The 18,960-nt window shown below is 41.2% G+C and overlaps 1 protein-coding gene across 4 annotated transcripts in view; it reads left to right on the top strand.

The window, feature by feature from the left end:
• Positions 1–18,960, top strand: part of itprid2 (ITPR interacting domain containing 2) — a 43,745-nt gene that overhangs the window by 17,294 nt on the left and 7,491 nt on the right. Inside the window, exons 7-17 of one of the 4 annotated variants that reach the window (XM_037108878.1) lie at positions 4,053–4,092; positions 4,241–4,336; positions 6,197–6,256; positions 6,362–6,509; positions 7,368–7,428; positions 12,184–12,291; positions 12,728–13,091; positions 13,765–13,990; positions 14,617–14,668; positions 15,299–15,381; positions 16,362–18,152. In XM_037108878.1, coding sequence (XP_036964773.1) covers positions 4,053–4,092; positions 4,241–4,336; positions 6,197–6,256; positions 6,362–6,509; positions 7,368–7,428; positions 12,184–12,291; positions 12,728–13,091; positions 13,765–13,990; positions 14,617–14,668; positions 15,299–15,381; positions 16,362–18,152 — 3,029 coding nt within the window. Of the gene's footprint in view, positions 1–4,052; positions 4,093–4,240; positions 4,337–6,196; positions 6,257–6,361; positions 6,510–7,367; positions 7,429–12,183; positions 12,292–12,727; positions 13,092–13,764; positions 13,991–14,616; positions 14,669–15,298; positions 15,382–16,355; positions 18,153–18,960 lie in introns of all 4 variants that reach the window. The other 3 variants (XM_037108877.1, XM_037108879.1, XM_037108880.1) reach the window with 3 other exon arrangements.

The raw sequence follows: 18,960 nt of genomic DNA, 5'->3' as shown, positions 1-18,960 counted from the left end.
TAATCTTGTCACAGTCCTTCAGCACATGTAGTGCCAACCTCCAACCTCCTTATGACAGCTTGTTAGGATTTTATTACTGAACTGTGACCAGGAGTGCTCCCTGGTCGTTCACTTTCTTACTTACTCATGTACTCATCCATTCATCCATTCTTCCATTCATCCATTCATCCATTTATTAATTGATGTTATAGCCAGGAAGGTCTTCTTTCAGGGAGCCCTGGTGAAGATGAGAATCATGTAAAAAAGACAACTATTTTTACATGTTAGAACACATACAATACATAAAAGTCAACACAAAGGAAATAATCTAAGAAGAGAGGCATACAGGCGATACTGGCCATAATCATAACACATTCCACCTCAAGTCAAGGGTTGTACAACAACAACACGTTTTCTTCAGGGTCGTTTGTAAAAGAGCTTTAAAGGTATTTTAAGAAGGGAGTGCTTCTAAAGTAATGGGACCTTGCAGCTCATTCCATGGCCAGGGTGCTAAAAAGGAGAAACAGTTCTACCAGGCTCTGAGCTCACCCTGGGGACATTTAAAAGAATCCTATTTGTAGGTCTAATACTCATACGCATACTTTTACACTTACATGAATAGATTTCTTGAGAAAAATCTTTGCTTTTACTCTGTTGCATTTGTAAACAGTGGCACTACTTCTGGTGCTGCTTTTATTTGTTATTTTATGCGTTCATGCACATTCCCTTAAGTTGGTCACCTGGTCCCACGTCTGCGCTAACGGATAATATTGTCAGGTTACATCACAGTTGCATAGAATTAGTAGAACATCACAGAACCAATCGCTATGCTTCAAAACTACTGTTACTGTTCCTCTCTGCCCCAATGTAAATAGTCAAGACAAATTGTGTGTGAACACAGAGTGTCGTGCATTTAGCTCATGATTGTTGGTGTAAACTGATGAAAAGACACAGAAAAGTTGAGATATAATGTTTCAACCACAGGTGGTCTTTTTCAGGTCTATGTGAAGAAGTGAACACACTTGTATTTAATATACGATGATGAAACATCACAGACACAGCATTTTTTCCTGATTCACCCAAATAAGTGATTGAACCACCTCTGTAGTCTTACTTTCCTCCTGTGATTGGACAGCTCTGGGTATGGGGGCACAAACCTGATTGTGTGGGATGGCTGCTGTGCACGTGAGCTGGACTGTAGTGTGGCAGGGAATGGACAATGAAAAATGTAGTGTTTTCTCTTAATTGCAGATAAGGTGTATAGATGATCTTTTTTAAATGCAAAACATTTTTAGGATGTTTATGCCTAGCAGAGTTTGCAGCGTGAGTGTTGCCAGACTTGTGTTGCCACAACAAATACTTGTCCAGCCTTGTGTGTTGTACAAAAATGACTTTAATACAATGCCAGTGCAGCTTGACCATGTGAGCCTGTAAGTGTAAATAAAGGTGAACATTGGGAGATTCTCTGCTCCATCCTCATTCCTCGGTCCTGTTTCTTCATGAGAGAAAAGAAAACAGTCACAGAGGTGTGGAAACACACTGCATGCATGACTGACTGTCCAACAAGTGTGTGTGTGGAGTGTGTGGTGTGTGTGTGGTTTTCATCATACCACTGATCTGCTTTGAATACATCAGTAATGGCTTTGAGAGTGAGATGGTGTATGTGTCTTTGAGCGAACAATACACTTTAATGACTTATGTCAAAGCACTGGACACTGACGTGTGGGAATGCTGAGTTTGTGTGTGTGTACGTGTACGTGCTTGTGTGTGTGTATGTGTGTGTGGGCGGAAGATCAGTCAGTGGAATCTGGCACTGAATAGATGCTAATGAGTCAATGTTAGAGGTCACAGAGGTTGTGTAGATTTGATCAGAGAGTTCAAGGACAGCAGTCTCTGATACAATTTAGTGACAATACAGTTATACCTCATTTCATTAATGTCCTCTCATAGTAGCCGCTCTTTTCCATTAAACAAAGCTAGTGCTAAAATTATGGATTTCTAATGATTTCAGTGTGATTAATTGCAATACTGATAATTAATTGATAATGGTTTCCATAACCTGGTTGAGGGTTTTTAGTTTGTCAGTTTCTAACATTGAAACATCTTGCAGTTTTTCTCTTGAAAAGTTTGTTCGGTTCTTTGTTCATCAAATCTTTTATAACTTTAAATGAAGGAGTAATGTCGCGTGATTGAAGGTGCGTTGGCTCTTAAAGCTGTACATCTTATCCTCTATTGGTGCCACCAGGGCTGAATCTGTACTCTGTTGCCTGTATTTGAGTTTCCACACTTCCCTTCTTCCTCTAAATGATGTTTCATCTTCTATCTTCTCACACCACCCCCTTATAATACTTATAACCTTTCTCCATTTGAATTGGATGAGGGTTTTTGTTGAAGACCCAAACGACCTCTTTAGCTTATTGGCTGTTTCTACTTCTTGTCATGAGCCTAAATCTCAGCTTGTGTTGTTACATCATGTAATGACAGTTAGTGCCCTAATCATGTTGAGAAAGACATTTGTTAGAGGTTGCTTAAGCCCTTTGTGGTCCAGCCGACTTACGAGATGTCATGTGCGAACACATCCTAAAGGGCTGTCATCATCTTGAATGTTATCAAGACAGGATGACAGGGGATTACAGGGTTAATGCATGAATTGGATGGAAGTGAATTAGTCGACCAAAGGATTGAGCGTGAATAGGATGGAAGTGAGTTAGTGAATTAGTCTCTGAGAGGATTTGCTGCCATGTAGGGCTCCTTAAATCTAATTTTCCATCAGAGAAGAAAAACACTGGGTCCAAAGAAAGAGAAGGAAATTCAGCCGAAATGACGTGGAAAAGAGAGCGAGACACCCACACTGACAGTGGCACAGAGCGACACGTCCCAACAGGTTCCTTCAAACTGAAAAACAGTCACACCTCCAGGTTTTGATGACTCTCAGCTCTCTGACAGACTGAAAGTCAGCCTTCTCAGGCATTATTTAAAAAGTCAGAAGATTTAACTGTCTGCAGATTTAACTCTCAAAACAGTAATTTTTGAAAACTTGAGGCCCTTGAATTCAGACAAAGATAGACAAAAGCAGCATTTTTAAAAGATGACTTTATTATAATCACTACACTGGACTGAAACTGGCACAAAGGTTTTATCTGCTAAGGCTGGCTAGAGAGGCTAATGTTAACCCAGTGAGCTGGTTAAAAAACAAGTCTCTTGCCCACTTTTGATTGTTTCCAAGTGACTCATTTTAAAATGAGAATCATATTAAAGTGTTGTGGCATATCAGAGTCAAACCACTTGATGATATATCTGGATCTTAACTCTTGTAGTATCGGTATGATGTTTGACTGCTTAGCTCACATACTTGTTCATATATTCCACAGTATGTTTTCATTTTTAATGAAAAACAATAGAGAAAACAAGAGAGAAAACCTCCCAAGTCCTACAAACAGTAGCTTACATTGGCCTAAACTTAAATGGCATCCAGAGCTGACTTCCACACAATGAAGAAAATGCCACACAGTAGATATTCTGCTTGTGAGTTTTTGTAATCTGTAACCCCCACAAAGTAATGTACTTAGTTAATGACATGCTCAGTCACTACAGTTGGGCAGCGAGTATGATAGCTGATCAGACATGCTAATGACTGCAGCTCATGTTAGAGTCGATAAACAGACATTGATCCTCTCTGCACACTTTTGCTCTTGTATTTTTGGTTTTGCAAATGCTTCAAGTCGCATCAACTTCCAAACTCTGTGAATGCTTATGTCTCTTACACCTTCTATACACTGTTTCAGGCAACATGTGGAGAATTCCAGAGCTTTACAGCTCACAGCTTTAAGCTATGATTGAGGTGCAGTGAATCGTCAGTTTGTTGGATTATCATGCAGTTATGTGTCAGACAAAAGAAGCAACATTTTGAAATTAGCTTGAGCTGTGAGAGGATATTCAGATTTTTTTTTCACAATTGTGAGATTGTGGCTTTTTCTTTTTTAAATGAATGAAAATAAGCATTAGTCACATGTGATGCATTATTTGCTAAAATTCATATGTGAGCTAACTCAATTCTTTGTTTCTCCCTGCAGCCAACCATCTCCAGTCTGGTAACAATAAAACTGAATCCCGGTGAGGACACTTGCATTTCATCTTTTGCAATCAGTAAATAGCTGATTGAGCAGGTTGATAACTTAGTGTCTCCCCTCTCTCTTCCCTCTCTCTGCTCTCTCCTCTCTACTGTGCCCTTGTGTTTGTGTGTGTGAATGTTTGCATGTAGCTTTGGTCTTGCAGCAGATCAGAAGAGGAGTCGGTATAAAGAAGGAGGAAGAAGTATGAACTCTACAGGATCAGGGAAGAGCAGCACTGTGTCTAGGTCAGTTCACCTCGTCAGCGCAGGACTTAACATAGTGGTCTAATAAAGGGGGGGGGAGACACAGAGGGCTCTTGTTAAACTCCATTTCAAACCAATGAAATGACACTACAACTAATTAAAACTTGTAAGGTAAAGACATTTCTTAAGCATTATCAAAATAATAAATCAGTTACATGAAATTATGATATTTTAAGGTTTTTTTCCCCTTGTGATACTTTTCACCTCTCCAGGTCCCTAAAGTCTTTGAAAGGGAAGAATCTTAGCAGAAAAGAACATTGTTATTAGTGTATTTGCATTATTTATATAGCAGTATTGTATTCTTAGCAGCGGGGTCCACTTTTCCTGCACTGGTTTTAAATCACATTAAAGGCATTCAAGTGGCAAAACATGGGGTGGCTTTTATTGTGAAGCGGTCAAAGTTAACATTAGACAGACATAAATATAATGTGCAGTAAAGATGTGAACCAGATTTTTTCTCAGAGCTCGTACAAGTCAAACTTGATTGGTTTTAAGAATGCAAATGGCTCCCAGTGTCGGTCAGAAATTTTGGTTTAAACCTTACAGATCTCCATCTTTGAAGCAGGTGTGGCCAATAAACTAATGGAATTTTAATGTCTAAGGTGCATTAGTAGGTTTGTGTTTGGAGGATTTACTGTTCAACTGATTGTCTGTCTGTGGTGGATGTTAGTCTTGGAGGGCTGGCTGATTGGTGGTGGAGGAGGGTGAGCGGGGCAAAGTTATGAGGTCAGAGCAGGAGACGTGGCTAATGGGGCCAGGCTGTGGGTGTTCCAGCAAATGGAAGTGAATAGTGTGTTGTGCTTGATAGTTCACAATGGCATATGGTGTAGGGGGTTAGGGTATATAAGGTGCGTGTGTGTATGTGCACACACACACATACACACACACACACACGTATGTATATATATATATATATATATTATGTATGTGTGTCAAATCAAATCATGTCAAACGATTCGATACGTTGCGATTTGATTACAAGTCCAATGGCAGCGATGCGATTATGTATTTATCTTTAGGCTTCTTAATGCATCAAAATGTTTAAAAAGAGGGAAGCCTAGTTAAGAAAATAAACAAGATGCCTCTATTTATGTCCTTTACATATGACCATCAAATTGCATGAATCACTCGAAACATAAACCTGGTGCAGTGACACACTTGCTTTGCTTCCTTTACATAACACTGTGCAGTTGGTTCAGCTGTAAGGAATGTAAACACGACGCAGGGACACATGTATGTTCTTTATGTTGCAGCCATGAGCAACATACAGCCCAGTGTTACGAAAACATTACAGAACTTAATAGAGCCACTTTAAGTAACATGAAGGGATAGGTTCATGACTACATAAGTCTTCTTAAAAAAACGACCCTCAAGTACCTACATGAACATTTAAATAGTTATTGCTTGCATTAATCATTCTTCCTGATCATACAAAAGATCACACTGTGTGTGTCAGAACACTTAAATAGATTACTTACATTAAAGGTGCATCAGAAAGGTATTTAGAAAAGGTAGGTGGGTTATAATAGCCGTGTAGTAAGGCAAAATCACAGAAGCTGCTGCAAAATGAGCTCCACTTGAGTCTTTCTGGGCCGCTGTAGTCACGAGAACAACACTGGTGGATTCTTGAGGGGCTGATCCTCTGCTGCTGCTCAGGTTTCTGGTTTCTTCCTCTCTTCTCTTCTAGGTGGGTGTGTTGAGGAGCTGGGAAGTGGCAGAGCTATCACACTTAACTAACTACCTCACTAATTGAATAATTAACCAACTACTTCACTAACACACTAACCCATTAACAGCAAGCTGTGTGTGAGAAGTACTAACTGGCTGTCTGTGTTTTCGTAGTGTTTCAGAGGTGCTGGAGCAGTCAGAGAAGCTTCCCGAGGAGATCCTCCTTAACCTGCGGTTAGACTGACTAAACTAACCAGCAGCCTAACTCACCAGCTAACTGACTGACCGGCTGACTCATTTACTGACTGAGTGGCTGACTGCCTGTGTATGTGTTTACAGTGTCTCAGAGCTGCTGGACCTGTATGAGGAGGACCCTGAGGAAATCCTTTTCAATCTTGGGTTTGGTCGAGAAGAACCCGACCTTGCCTCGAGGGTTCCATCTAGGTTCATCAACAACGCTTCCTCTGCCCGAGGCATCGACATCAAGGTACTGATGACGGACGTGTTGTAACACTGTAAAGAGACAACCAACAAACAGATTTGATACAAGGTCAATGAACTCTTGGTTAGTGCAGCACAAATACTGCTATACAGTCAGAATTAACCATGATCACCCAAAACACAGAAGTATTGTACACAAACAAACGCTTACACAACTGTACCAACTTGTTTTAATTTAGTTATGGAAACAAAGTTTAATCCAAGAAAAACAAGAAGAGCAACATGCTCCCAATTACAATGTTAAGATGTTGATGCTGAGCAGTTGTTTGCCATCTTAATTTAGCATGTTGTCATGCCAACAAAGTTCAGTTAATTTTGTAAATGTTTGTTCATAAACAAGAACAGAGAAGACATAATAGCACTTTGATCTGATGATGGTGCTATATTAAAGTCACAGGAGTTACTGAGGAGGACGTCAATGTCTGATCCAGATTTCATGCCAGTCCATTCAGTAAACATTTCATCTACTCAAAAACCACAAATGTGAACCTCATGATGATGGTTGAGGAAACTTCAGAGTATCCTGTATACTGTACAAGATTTTGTGCCAGTCCAGCTAGAATATGCTAAGACATTATGGTAACATTTTGACCTTGGGTTGGCAGTCGAGGGGATCATGAGAGCCATTTGGTTTCATCCTCTTAGAACCATAAATGTCTCTAAGGAATTTCATAGAATTCCATTTAGTAGCTGTTTAGCAGTGTAAAGTCTGGGCCCAGGTGGTGGACAACATTCACGCGCCAGAACACAGATTAACTTGTTTGGACTCTGTCTCGCATCATCAATCACAGATTCTTGTTTATAATGTTTTAGCATGACATCACTTCCTGTGGTTCACCTGCAGGTCTACCTGGGAGCTCAGCTGCAGCGCATGGAACTGGAGAACCCCAACTATGCTCTGACCAGTATGTACCTCCATACTATCTACATTGCCCTTCCATTCTTTGTAACTCTTTACGACTGTACTCCCTACATCAATGACAGTGTGTCAAATAGTCAGCCTAAAAAGGGCGACACTGCCCAAACACGTCAGCCCTGCAGATGAAGGGTTACCCCTGGTTAATGATGACGAGCTCAGAGGTCCATGTCCTGAAACTGTAGATGGAGGAAGTGAAGCTCAAAGACTGTGTGTGTCCTGTTCCCAGTATTATTTTGGTATTTAGTAAGGTCCTTTAGCTCTTTTAGCTGCTCTGCCAACTGCCTGGACAACACTGCCAGCAGAGACAAAGATCTGTTTGTCCCAGACACAGACACACATGCGCTCGCAGGCACACACACACACACACACACACACACACACACACACACACACACACACACACACACACACACACACATTCACTCATACATGCATGCACACATGCACAGACCTGCTCCGCTAACATCCTGGCCTCTTTTTTGTTTTCAAACTTTTGTGTTTGAATGAAGTTACTGGCTACCAAATGAAATGCAAGCACACAGCTGATTTTCTTCTTCTTGACAGTTTAACTGTCTTGGTGCTGTAAAAAAAAGTCGCGGCCAAAGATCCTCTGTGTGTGTGAAGATGAATCACTCCATAGTGTAAAGAGCTTCAGGTCTGCAAAGTTTGAACTCATCATGGGCCCCAGGTTTCTTTGAGGTGACTAAGACAGATAATAGTTTTGTTAGGCCAAGTGCTCTGAGCGTTTGCACTTCCACATGGGTAAAATAGGTTTTGAATAGAATTTGTAATTACATGTCTGCTTTTTTGGTTTTTTATGTTGTTCAGCGCAGCAGATTTACATTTTTGCCTCTAGGCTTCAGTTATTCAAGTCTTATATGACCTGGCCATTTATTTTGTTTGTTCAGTTTCAAGTTTTAGCGTGCTGTAGTTACAGTTGCTCTGTATCATTAAGAGAGAGACAGAGAGAGGATGTGTAACAAGGTGACCTTTACATGTTCGTTCCATATTTTACGTATATGGACGGGGGTTCAATGTGGATATGACTGTCCGAAGGTCATTTTTTGCTGAGAAGTGTGTGCATAACGCAGGAGAAGTAGGCGAGATGAATGCCTAGATGGCACCACTAAGGCCTAGTATGAGAAGCACTTGAGCCACGCTGCTCAGGCTGTGTGGCTACTTTTTCCTGTTGTGGAAAATTTTTGCCACTCATCGCTCACCTAGGGTATGTGGCCCTGTTATGTCTCAAGGTATCAGTACGCTCATAAAAGAATTAGTTTGTACAGCATGGCATCTGGCCACACCTGACGGAAGAATTGTTAATAGGTGTTCCAAACGACCACAGTTGAAGGCAGAGTCAGTTATGGAGAGAGAGGAAGGGCGAGAGGCATTCAAGTGAAGAAAGTGGCATATACCTTTGTCTCTTCTAGAGAACATTTGCAGTGTGGCACTCAGTTGTACACATGAAAGGAGATACATTTGTGTGAGGAATGAAAAAAGAAGGTTTTAGAATGAAGTTCAGCACTCGGTTCCGTTTCCCCCCTCCCCACAAAAAGCGAATCATTGAGTGAAGTGGGTGTGAATGTTAGAAAGTCTGATTTGGAAAGTAACAGAATTTGTCAGACGCAGGTCTCCCACATTGCCAACAAAGACAAGGTGTGGAGAGTGAGGGTTTGAGTTTGGTTTAAAACTAACCGTTAACTAACTTTGCGTGAATCTTTAGTGAGTTTCATGAGTATGTGAGCGCGATCTGTTCTTTTAAGTGAACTGCTCCTTTAACAGTCTCTCGTTTGTCTGTGGTTCCTGGAAGCTTTCTTCTTTTCCAGAACATTCTCATACTGTTCCGTTGGTTCCCTGGATCCCAGACACGTGTGTGTGTTGTTGTTTGTTATGTAAGCTCTGTTCTCACCATCAGAAAAAAATCTCTTGGGATGAAGAGAGAAAAAAGTAGGGAGTACGTGTCATTTTCTCTTATTCTTCACTTCCTGTTTTATGATCCTCAGAATGAGCATTAGTGCGGAGTCAGCAGTCAGCAGGAAACACACACACACTATTACTATCATCACACGCGGCTGCTGAAATAAGAGGTTTAATGTTCTGTAGCCATGTCCACATGTGCCTGTAATAGCTAAACTGTTTGACTGACTGGTTTGAAGCATGGAAAGAATTTGTTTATGAATTGTTTTAACTGGAAGGGGTTTTTTTTGTAACTTGTTTTAATAATGCATTCATTGATTTTTTCAAAAAGCCCCATAATGCTCCATTGTGTGTATTTGTAGTGGGAAAAAAGGAATATCTGTATAAAGGGCTTGATAAAAGTACATCTTCTTCTTCTTCTGGTGCTGAGTTGCTATGAATTGAATGAGGTAGGCTGTGGGCTTCAACTTGACATCTTCTTGCCTGTATTTGTTTACATTTTGCTAAATTTGCATCATGGAAGCCGTGCTGAATAAGCTATAAGCAGTTCCTGTCTGCAGTTTACCCATGTATGTACATGGTTTACCCTCCCTGAAGAAAACTCAGTTCTGTTCTGTAGTTATACGGAATGTCTTTCCCCCCTGATTCCTAAGTGGTTTTGTGGATATTAAGTCACAATGGACATCAAAATGATATGTGTAATAATCATTTTTGACAATTGTGGTAGTTAGAGGCTACAGTGTTTTTTTTTTACATACCTTCATTCCCTCCTTGTGCTGTGTGTCACACTTACTGCTGCTCCAGTTTGGCCATCCTGGTAGCCAAATGTTCATTCTTGCTGATGTAAGTACAAACTGCCACTTCAGTAATGACAATAGCTTACCTTAATTTGGAGAAGACACTTTGTCCTTCATCAAGAATGAAAATCACCAAAACTGGATGATATTCTCACATGACAGCACTGATGTAACTAAATGCCACCAATGAAAATTGTCAACAGCGAGTCTGTTTTTAGAAGTTGGCAGTCAGGAGGGGTCAGAAATGAAAGCATAAGTGAGAGCAGGTCTGTGCTGTATCTCAGGTAAACACTCCGAAGTTCACTCCGAATTTGGTTGTTAAATGACAGGTGTAACACTGTACAACTAAAAAATATATATTTTTTTTTTTCTTCGTTCCATTTCAAAGAGTTTTTAGGACATTTGAAGTAATTATAGTGCAAATATTAAAGCTACTACATGGAACTTTGGTGTTGATTCTGGCAGCCTCTGTGGAATATAGATGCCGAAGGTGAAACAAAGTAAGGTTTCAGTTTTAGTTCTGTACAGGACCACCAGACTACAGAGCAGCTTCTTTCCTCAGTCTGTGAGACTCCTCAATTCATCCTCAGCACACAGCATGAAAACAAGTTTATTTTTATGAATTATCCAACCATAAAAAATAACTAGTTTGAATACACAGAAATAGTTAAACTTAACACTCACTGTCTTTTCTTCTTATGCAGGTCATATAGAGGCATCAGTAGTACATTTTTTCATAACCACTGAAACATTAATTTCTTTACCTGTCAATGAGAAGCAGTGTCTTGTTACCGTCGCTATTTTGAGAAGCTTCTTAAAACAAGCTAAACTGCACTGGAACTTGCTCTGTGCCCTGTTTTTAGGAAAAATAAGACTTCTTAATCTTCATAAGGTCGAGGATGAGACTGAATGTCCTCATAAGATGGAAATTTGTTGGGTTAGTGCTTTAAAAACAAACTAAGAGACACCAGGAAAAGGATATTTGAACTGTCTCAGATGAGGAGCAGCCTGGCCTGGCTGCTGTATGTTGACATGTTCAGTCTTTTTCAAGCTATTTTGTTTCCTGATATACTGACTGCAAGATATCACATGTCAAGGGCCCTTATATCAAGCACCCTTTCATGGATATTTTATTTATTTTATTCCATCAGCTCCTGGCTTTGTAAAACACAATATCATCCGCTTGTTAGAGCTGTGGATGTGGATGATTTCTGGCTTCTTCTCCCGGTTCATTGCTTATCACACTGTGTGAAATAGATCTGATAGAATCTGTGTCGGACTTTATGATATCACTTTTAAGGTTGTCAGATTGTTTGATTAATATTTGGCTAAATTGAAGTGCTACAGCATAAACAGAAAAGCACTGACCGGTAAATGCAAGTAGAAAATGATCATCTGCCCTCAATGCCGTCATGTTCTGAGAAAGCAGCAAAACACAGCTTGCAATGTCGTGACGTCCAGTACATACTTCTAGCCCGATTCCAAACCACTGACTCATTGCCTACGTGTCAGATTTGTTAGGTCTGGTGTTTTGCTCATTATTAGCTGATTCCACTGGTTGGAAGACAAAACGACCAATTTAGGTTAGGATTAAGACTGAAGATGTCTTCTTCCCATGTACCTCCCAGCTAGCCATCTAGCTACTTCCATGGCCAGCCTTCTAGGGAGCCCACCTACAGCCATCTGTGTTATTTGCATCGGTGTTCCAATTAAGTCCAGTAACTTTATTTTGACACAAGATTTGTCTCTGCTTAGAAGAAGCCCATTCCAACTTTAAAGATGTTGGTATATCAGTGTTGCACTCACAGCTTGTTTCTACTGCCAAGTAGTCATTGCAAGTTAAGAAGATTTTTCCTCTAAAATCTTTTTAAAAATCTCAGGACGTTTTTTATAAAGCATCATTTAGCGTTTTCATACGAGGTTTCCTAAATGAACAGTTTTATATATTCAAGTTTTTACATTTCTGTGTTCATTTTGGCTCCATTTGACACTTTGTAACACTTTTGTATTGTGTCTGTTTCCATCAGGTCGTTTCCGTCAGATCGAGGTTTTAACTACAGTAGCTAACGAGTTCTTCCAGCTCTACAGTCAAGTTTCTGGTCAGCCTGTTCAGTGCTTCAGCTCCAAGGACCAAGGTAACAGCCACTGAGAGACAGTTTTTATGTACTCTAGACTTAAAGGAACCAGAGAGCCATGGGCCTTATACTGATTTTTATACTGACTGTTATATAGAAAATTAATTCAGTAGAGGACATATAGTGAATATTATTTTCAGATTTACTTCTAGTTTAGTAGCGATGTCAATGGTCCATGTAAATTGTAGTCATGTATGATCAACTTTAGTCATATTCCTCTTAAGTGTAGTCAGTTTTAGATGGAGGAAAACTTTTGACAACTTTCTTATTCATCAAATTCTAATTTTGTCAGCTAGTTGGTTTGTCTCAATAACATTTTGTTTCCAAAACTGACAAAGTTACTTGACAAATATATTTTGTGATAGTTTAGGTCCACATAATATAAGCACCACATTTGACTGTGTTTTGTTTTGATCTGTTCCTGCATCTCTCTCAGGAGGGGAAGGAGGAGAAGGTGGGGGTAAAGAGTCACCTCCTGCTCTGAAGAGGAACAACTCGGCTCGTAATGTTGCCAAACTCCTCAAGAAAACCATCAGCAGACACAACCTGCATTCAGCCGCCTCTGAGTCAACTGAAGCACACACACCTAACACACAACACACACAGGTGAATGGGCAAACCCCCTCTAATCACACAAATACCAACGGTCATGCACACACCGTGCAAGAGCAGGACAGCTGTACTACTGACCATGACCACCAGGTGGAGACAGTCAACCAGAAACACAACCGCAAAAAAGACAGCTGCTCCCTGGCAACAGTAACAGAGGAAACCAGCGGGGACGGAGAGGCAGAGGACAGGTAATGCTAGATAGGCTGGTAACTGAAGCTAACATTAGCTTGCTTGTATTTAACGCAGTTAGCATTGGTGGAAGAGAAAACAGTGAATAGATACTTCAAATAGAACTCCTTTATGTACATTAAACTATCAAAATGTACTTAAAGTGTCAAATTAAAATACTTGTTCTACAGAAACCCGCCCATGTGACTGATGTTGTTATATATCAGTACACTGAATATTATATTGCACCGATGCATTAATGTGTTGGCAGCATTTGACAGTTGTATTTGGTTGATGTTTAACTAGGTTTAACTATTTCATACACAGTTTGGTGGTTTAATCCAGTTCCCAGCCTAGGGTTCACAAGATGAATCTGGAGGAATATATAATTGTCGAATACAATATGGTAGACTATCTAGACTAGTCCTGATGCACACATTTGTGTACTTTTCTTTGAACTTGTGAAATGCTGATTAAGTTCATTTTTGGGTCTCAGAAATGACTGAAATGAGATCATTTGAGAAGTTTTTGGTGGAACTGCAAACTACATTTAAGGAAAAAAATGTTGGAAACCACTTGTTACAATTCTAACAACACATGTTTTTTTTTTTCTTGTATTCATACAATTTTGAATTTGGGAAGAATTATGATTGAATTTTGATCTGACTGCACCAACATCTCTCTTCGTATCAGCCCTGAACAGAGCAGCACCAGACCAACGGCCAATGGAGAGCATCAACCAGAGGCAGCTGACATTCAGTCAGCCAATCAGAGGACAGATGATGGAACGCAGGTGGTCAACGAGGTGCAGGAGGAGAAGAACCTAACCTCAACCCCAGAGAAAGCTCCTCCCACCCTGGCTCCACTCCAGCTGGCCCAGCTTCGCACAGAAAACGCAGACTCTTTCGACATGGAGGAGGTGAGGGTTCTCCTGGAATGGGTTCTTCATACTTTCACAGGGTTTTCCAACCTCTGCCCACACATGCTGTCTTGGGTCACAGCACTGTCTCACAAATGCCTTTTTAGTAAATTCTGATCATTTGAATCACCTCCCACATTGAGGAGTTTGCCTTCTCCTGGACCGATCAAACACCTCACCACCCCATATCTTGGTAGTTATGGGAATATGCCTATATTAAAACCAGAAAGCTCACAGTGAAAATTGTGTGAGTTAATTAGCTCACAACTCATAGACAACAGAAGATTTCTGGGATTTGAAGAGTTCCCTGTGGAGCTTACACTTCGCTTATCATGCCAGAGAACAAAATAACTGACTTGTAGATGTTCCCGAAGACAGACAAGTGACAAATATCAGAAACCCCTCAACAACCAGAGAGGACTGCCTGTTATGGTCATTTCTACCTGCTACCTGAGGCTGATGGGCTAGCTGCTGCTGTAGGTGTGCAAGCATGTTGATCCAGTGTATCTGCACAATCATAAACATGTATAGAATGAGCTGTTAGTAAAAGGTCTCAGGGTTTCTTGAGTGAAGTACTGGCCCTCAGCAGCATTGTTTTAAAATCCAGTCTGTTTTTTGTCGTTCAGATTCAGAGTAACGACGACGAAGCTATGCCACTCAGATCTTCCAGAACCACTGGTGAGTTCATCTCAACCTCTAATTTCAACTTTAACACTAAAAGCTATAACTGCAAGGTAGAGTAACCACAGATGAGTTTAAAAAATATTACATGTCTTTTTAGAAATACCAGAAATACCTTTTCCGAGAGGATATTCAACATCTGAATTAGGAACTTTTGAAAGAAAGGCAGTGGAGTATCTTACTAGCACATAAAATGAAAGGCAGTCACTGATACATGGCAATACTAGGTAATCTAATGCTTTATAAATGAGTATATGGAGTTGAAATGAAAATCTCATAGATCTGTAATCTGTGTCTTAATCTCTTTATATTGAGACTTGATAGTCAAACGTTGTAGCTTCTTTCTCTCTACTTTTTTCGAGTACAATTTTTATTGAGTATCTGAGTGTTCTTTCTGTTTTTCCATTGGATTTTAGATATATTCTGTCCTGTTCAGTGTAAACTGTTTGTGCAGCCTGTTTCTGTACCCAATAAACATGTTTCCTATTCCTCAGTTTACTTAGTGAGGACACACTGTCCTGTCACCTCATGCTGGTTTTTCATGCTCAGTGTAGTTGATAACACTCTGACACCACAAGGACAGAGGTGATGCTGCAATAATCATGATGTTTTTCTGTCTCTTGTCAGACCTGTTGAGGACAGTCAGTCAGCAGTCAGACAGCAGTGGATTTGCTGAGGAGCCCTCTGCCGACTCCAACAGTTACCTGAAGGTTTGTTTATGTGTCTTGTTTCATCTTACCCGCCTTTATCCCAGTTTAGATCACCAGTTGACCTTTTAAATGTTTTGAAATGACTCATATGATTCCAGTCCGAGCCTTATTACATCAATTGGAAAAACGTCCCACAGATTAATCACATGTGAACTGGAGGAAAAGGGATGTCACTGTGTGTAATGAAACCTGTTAGTATAGTCTGAAAAATATTTTTAATTTAGATCCACTGTAGCTGCTTCTCTTTTCCATAACTCTACAAAATAAAGGATTTGGCAAGTAAAATCCTTCAGATACACATCAGGTCTAGCAATTAATAATCACCCAAAGACATATTTTTTCTTAAAAGTATCTGTGATTAAATCCTCCTCTATGACTTTAAGGTGTGTATTTGATATAAGACATCAGAGTATTTACATGTTATGTGAATATTTTTCTACTCCCGCACTAGCTCCATTTCACCTTGACTACCTACAGCACTAATATGCTACTCACACATGGATACTTCAGCAACTATCTATGTTACATATATAACCATTTAACCATTAAAAATATTCTACAAAATTAACTTGATATTTTGAATGCAATACAGGACTTCAAAGTTCACTGTGTAGTATTTAGGGGCAGAAATCAAATGTAATACAGGTAGAACTGAATCACATGAATAAAAAATTTAGAATTGTTATATAGTAACAAAAGAGGGAGCAGGTCCTCTTCCACAGACTCCCCCATGTTGCACTGTCATGTTTCTACTTGGGCCCAACCGATTAATCTGCCTGCCAATGTAATCAACCACTTATAGCCTGTCTGAGATTAATCGATACATTTTTTTAACGCTTTTATTTTTCTTGATAAAGTGCAGGGAATATGACCTGGTTTTATGAAGTATTTAATTTTAATTGTTGCATTGTCACTTTCATATAAAATAGGTATTCTGAGTTTTTTTCAACGCTGGTATGTTAATTAATTGTAAGGTGCAGGAGAGCAGTGACAGCTGTGACAGCGAGACCACTGTGACATCACACCCTTCTCAAGATGTGGCGACGCCCCTTGCAGTGGACCAACCAGCATTTGTGCTGCCAGATGGCACAGAGGAAGAAGCGGAATGCAATGGAGCTTCTGAGGCTGATGGGAATAGTAGTTCCAGGGTAGAAGATGAGCGTTATGGAAGCTCAGAGCAGGTTCCACAATATTCAGCTCATCAGCTCCCCAGACAACCAATGGGAACGCAGCAGGATGAGGCCCAGGATGAGGACCAAGTTGATAATCGGGACCGGACTGAGTCTGAAACAGAACAGGAGATAACGTGTGCTGCAGAACAAGAACCACAACCAGAGTTAGAACACATGCAGAAGCAGCTTGCTTCAAAACAAGAACCACAACACTCTCAAAACAAGACTGAAACTGCCACGGACACAAAATCACCAACAGAGGAACTAGATGCTGAGGACAGGGCCCAAGAAGAGCATGCATTCTTGGATGATTCCGGTTCACCCTGTCCCACTATTCCATCCTCTCCGGTTCTCAGCGCTCTTGAACGAGCGAAACGGCACCAGCTGAGTCGGGCAGGGTGGCAGGCTGACCCCCAGTCAGTTGAGGAATCCCAAATCCAAGGGAGAGGACAAGGAAGAGGGCGGGGACGAGGCTGTATTCCCCTACAGAGGTCCTCCTCCCTGCCCTCCTCGCTCCTGTCGCCCTCAAGGGTTGTGTCCTCTGTAAGGATCCAGTTTGGACGAGGCCAGGCATCCTGCACTGAGCCCAGGTACTCCTTCAGATACACCCAGGAGTCCGAAGGGGACAAGGAAGAGAAAGAGGAGGATGTGGACGGACAAACGAACTGTCTGTCTACTCTGATCATAAACCCTGCCTCTTCATCTGACTCTATTAACCAACCAAGGCATACCAGAGAAGCTGTAGTCCCACCTAAACCCATCCCACGATACCTGATGCGATCATCCTACTCCTTGCAGAGCTCTAGCCCTCCTCCTGATTGGTCACCAGGAGGCCATGCTCAATCTTGGAGCACCCAGAGCGTCCCTGATCTCTCCTTCAGTCAGCAGCAGCCAGGCCAGTTCCAACAGAATATGAACACCAACCAAATCCAGCAAAGTTGGTATCCAGGGCAGATGATGTTCCCCAATGCTAACCCTGCTGCTCAGTACTTAAACCCAAGCCCCAATCCTAGTCCTAGCCTTAATCCCAGCCCTTTCCTCTTCACTCCAAACCCTTCTCCACAGTACCCCTCCCCTCTCCAGCCATATACCAGCCTCCCTAACCTCCATCACCAGCACAGTCCCACCTTGGTTCACCATTCTAGTCTCACAAGTCTCCACCAGCCTACAACCCCCACAATCCCCCAGCATGGCAGCCACTTGAACTTGCACCAGCCATCAACTTCCACCGATCATCACTATACCAGTCTGGGAAACCTCCAGGGCGTCAATCCTCTGTACAGTCATCACTCACCTTACCACACCACACCTCACAGCTCGCAGTTTGCCTCACCCTACCTCGGTTTCCATGGGTACCATATGAATCCACACTTGGCGTTTCCCCACCCCGTCACCCAGTGTCCGCCGTTGGCTCCAGAACACGGCCTCCACCCTGGGCTCGCTCCTTCTGCTTCAGGCTATCTTCCAGGCTTGGCCTCAACCCTCTGCCCGGGTCACAGCCTCCACCCGGGGCTCACTCCTCCTGCTCCATCCAGCACTGAGATGCAGCTGAGGAAAGTTCTGCATGACATCAGAGGAACCGTTCAGAGTCTTAGCCAGGTTGGTTCTGTTCAGTCCCGCGCTCTTAAGTTATTGATACTACTTTAATTTTGTTTTAGAAGCTCCTGCCATCTTACCATAGAAGTATCTGCAAACTTGAGTTGATAGACAAACAGACAGGTGGTAAACAAGTCAACAGTTCAACAGATCTGGATCAAAAAATAATCTTGCATATCTCCATGGTAAAATGGCGTTTGTACATTAGGTTTTGTACAGATTTAACAAAGGAGTAAAAATGTTCATTTGTGAGCTTTAGAAATGCTGGCATGTGTCAGCCAGGCTAGCTGGTTCCCTCTGTTTTTAGTTTCTATTCTAAGACAGTTGCTTCGTATTTAGTGTACAGTCATGACAGCGGTATGGGTCTTCTCATGTAACTCTCAGCAAGAAAGCAAATAAGCATATTTCCTTATGGCAAACCCTTCCTTGAAGATGAAGGTTGAGGTTTTACAATAGAAAGTTGGGTAGAAATTTTACTTGTTGCCTTTGTTGTGTCTTCCAAATAAATGTGTCTATCCAGGCGGTTTATTTAAAATGTGTATGCTTGCAATTAACAGTCAGCAATTAACTTGGTCATTTATCAAAACTGTATGAACCAAATGACCAAAGTAATACCCACATTTTTCTACCAAAGGAGCGTGGTATAGATCAAAACGGCAACACTCTGTATGTGTGGCAAGTTCCCATGTCTTTGTGAACAGACCTATGTTGACCTAGTTGTTTAAGACATGGCCTCCAGTTTCACCTTGGTAAACTAACAGTAATGACTAGTAATACTGCAGGTCAAAAATGTGGGGATTGATCTGATTTT

Source organism: Acanthopagrus latus, chromosome 9 (assembly GCF_904848185.1).
Source record: "Acanthopagrus latus isolate v.2019 chromosome 9, fAcaLat1.1, whole genome shotgun sequence".
Taxonomy (NCBI): Eukaryota; Metazoa; Chordata; class Actinopteri; order Spariformes; family Sparidae; genus Acanthopagrus; species Acanthopagrus latus.
The sequence above is the reverse complement of the archived record's forward strand: the minus strand, read 5'-3'. Positions and strand labels throughout refer to the sequence as shown.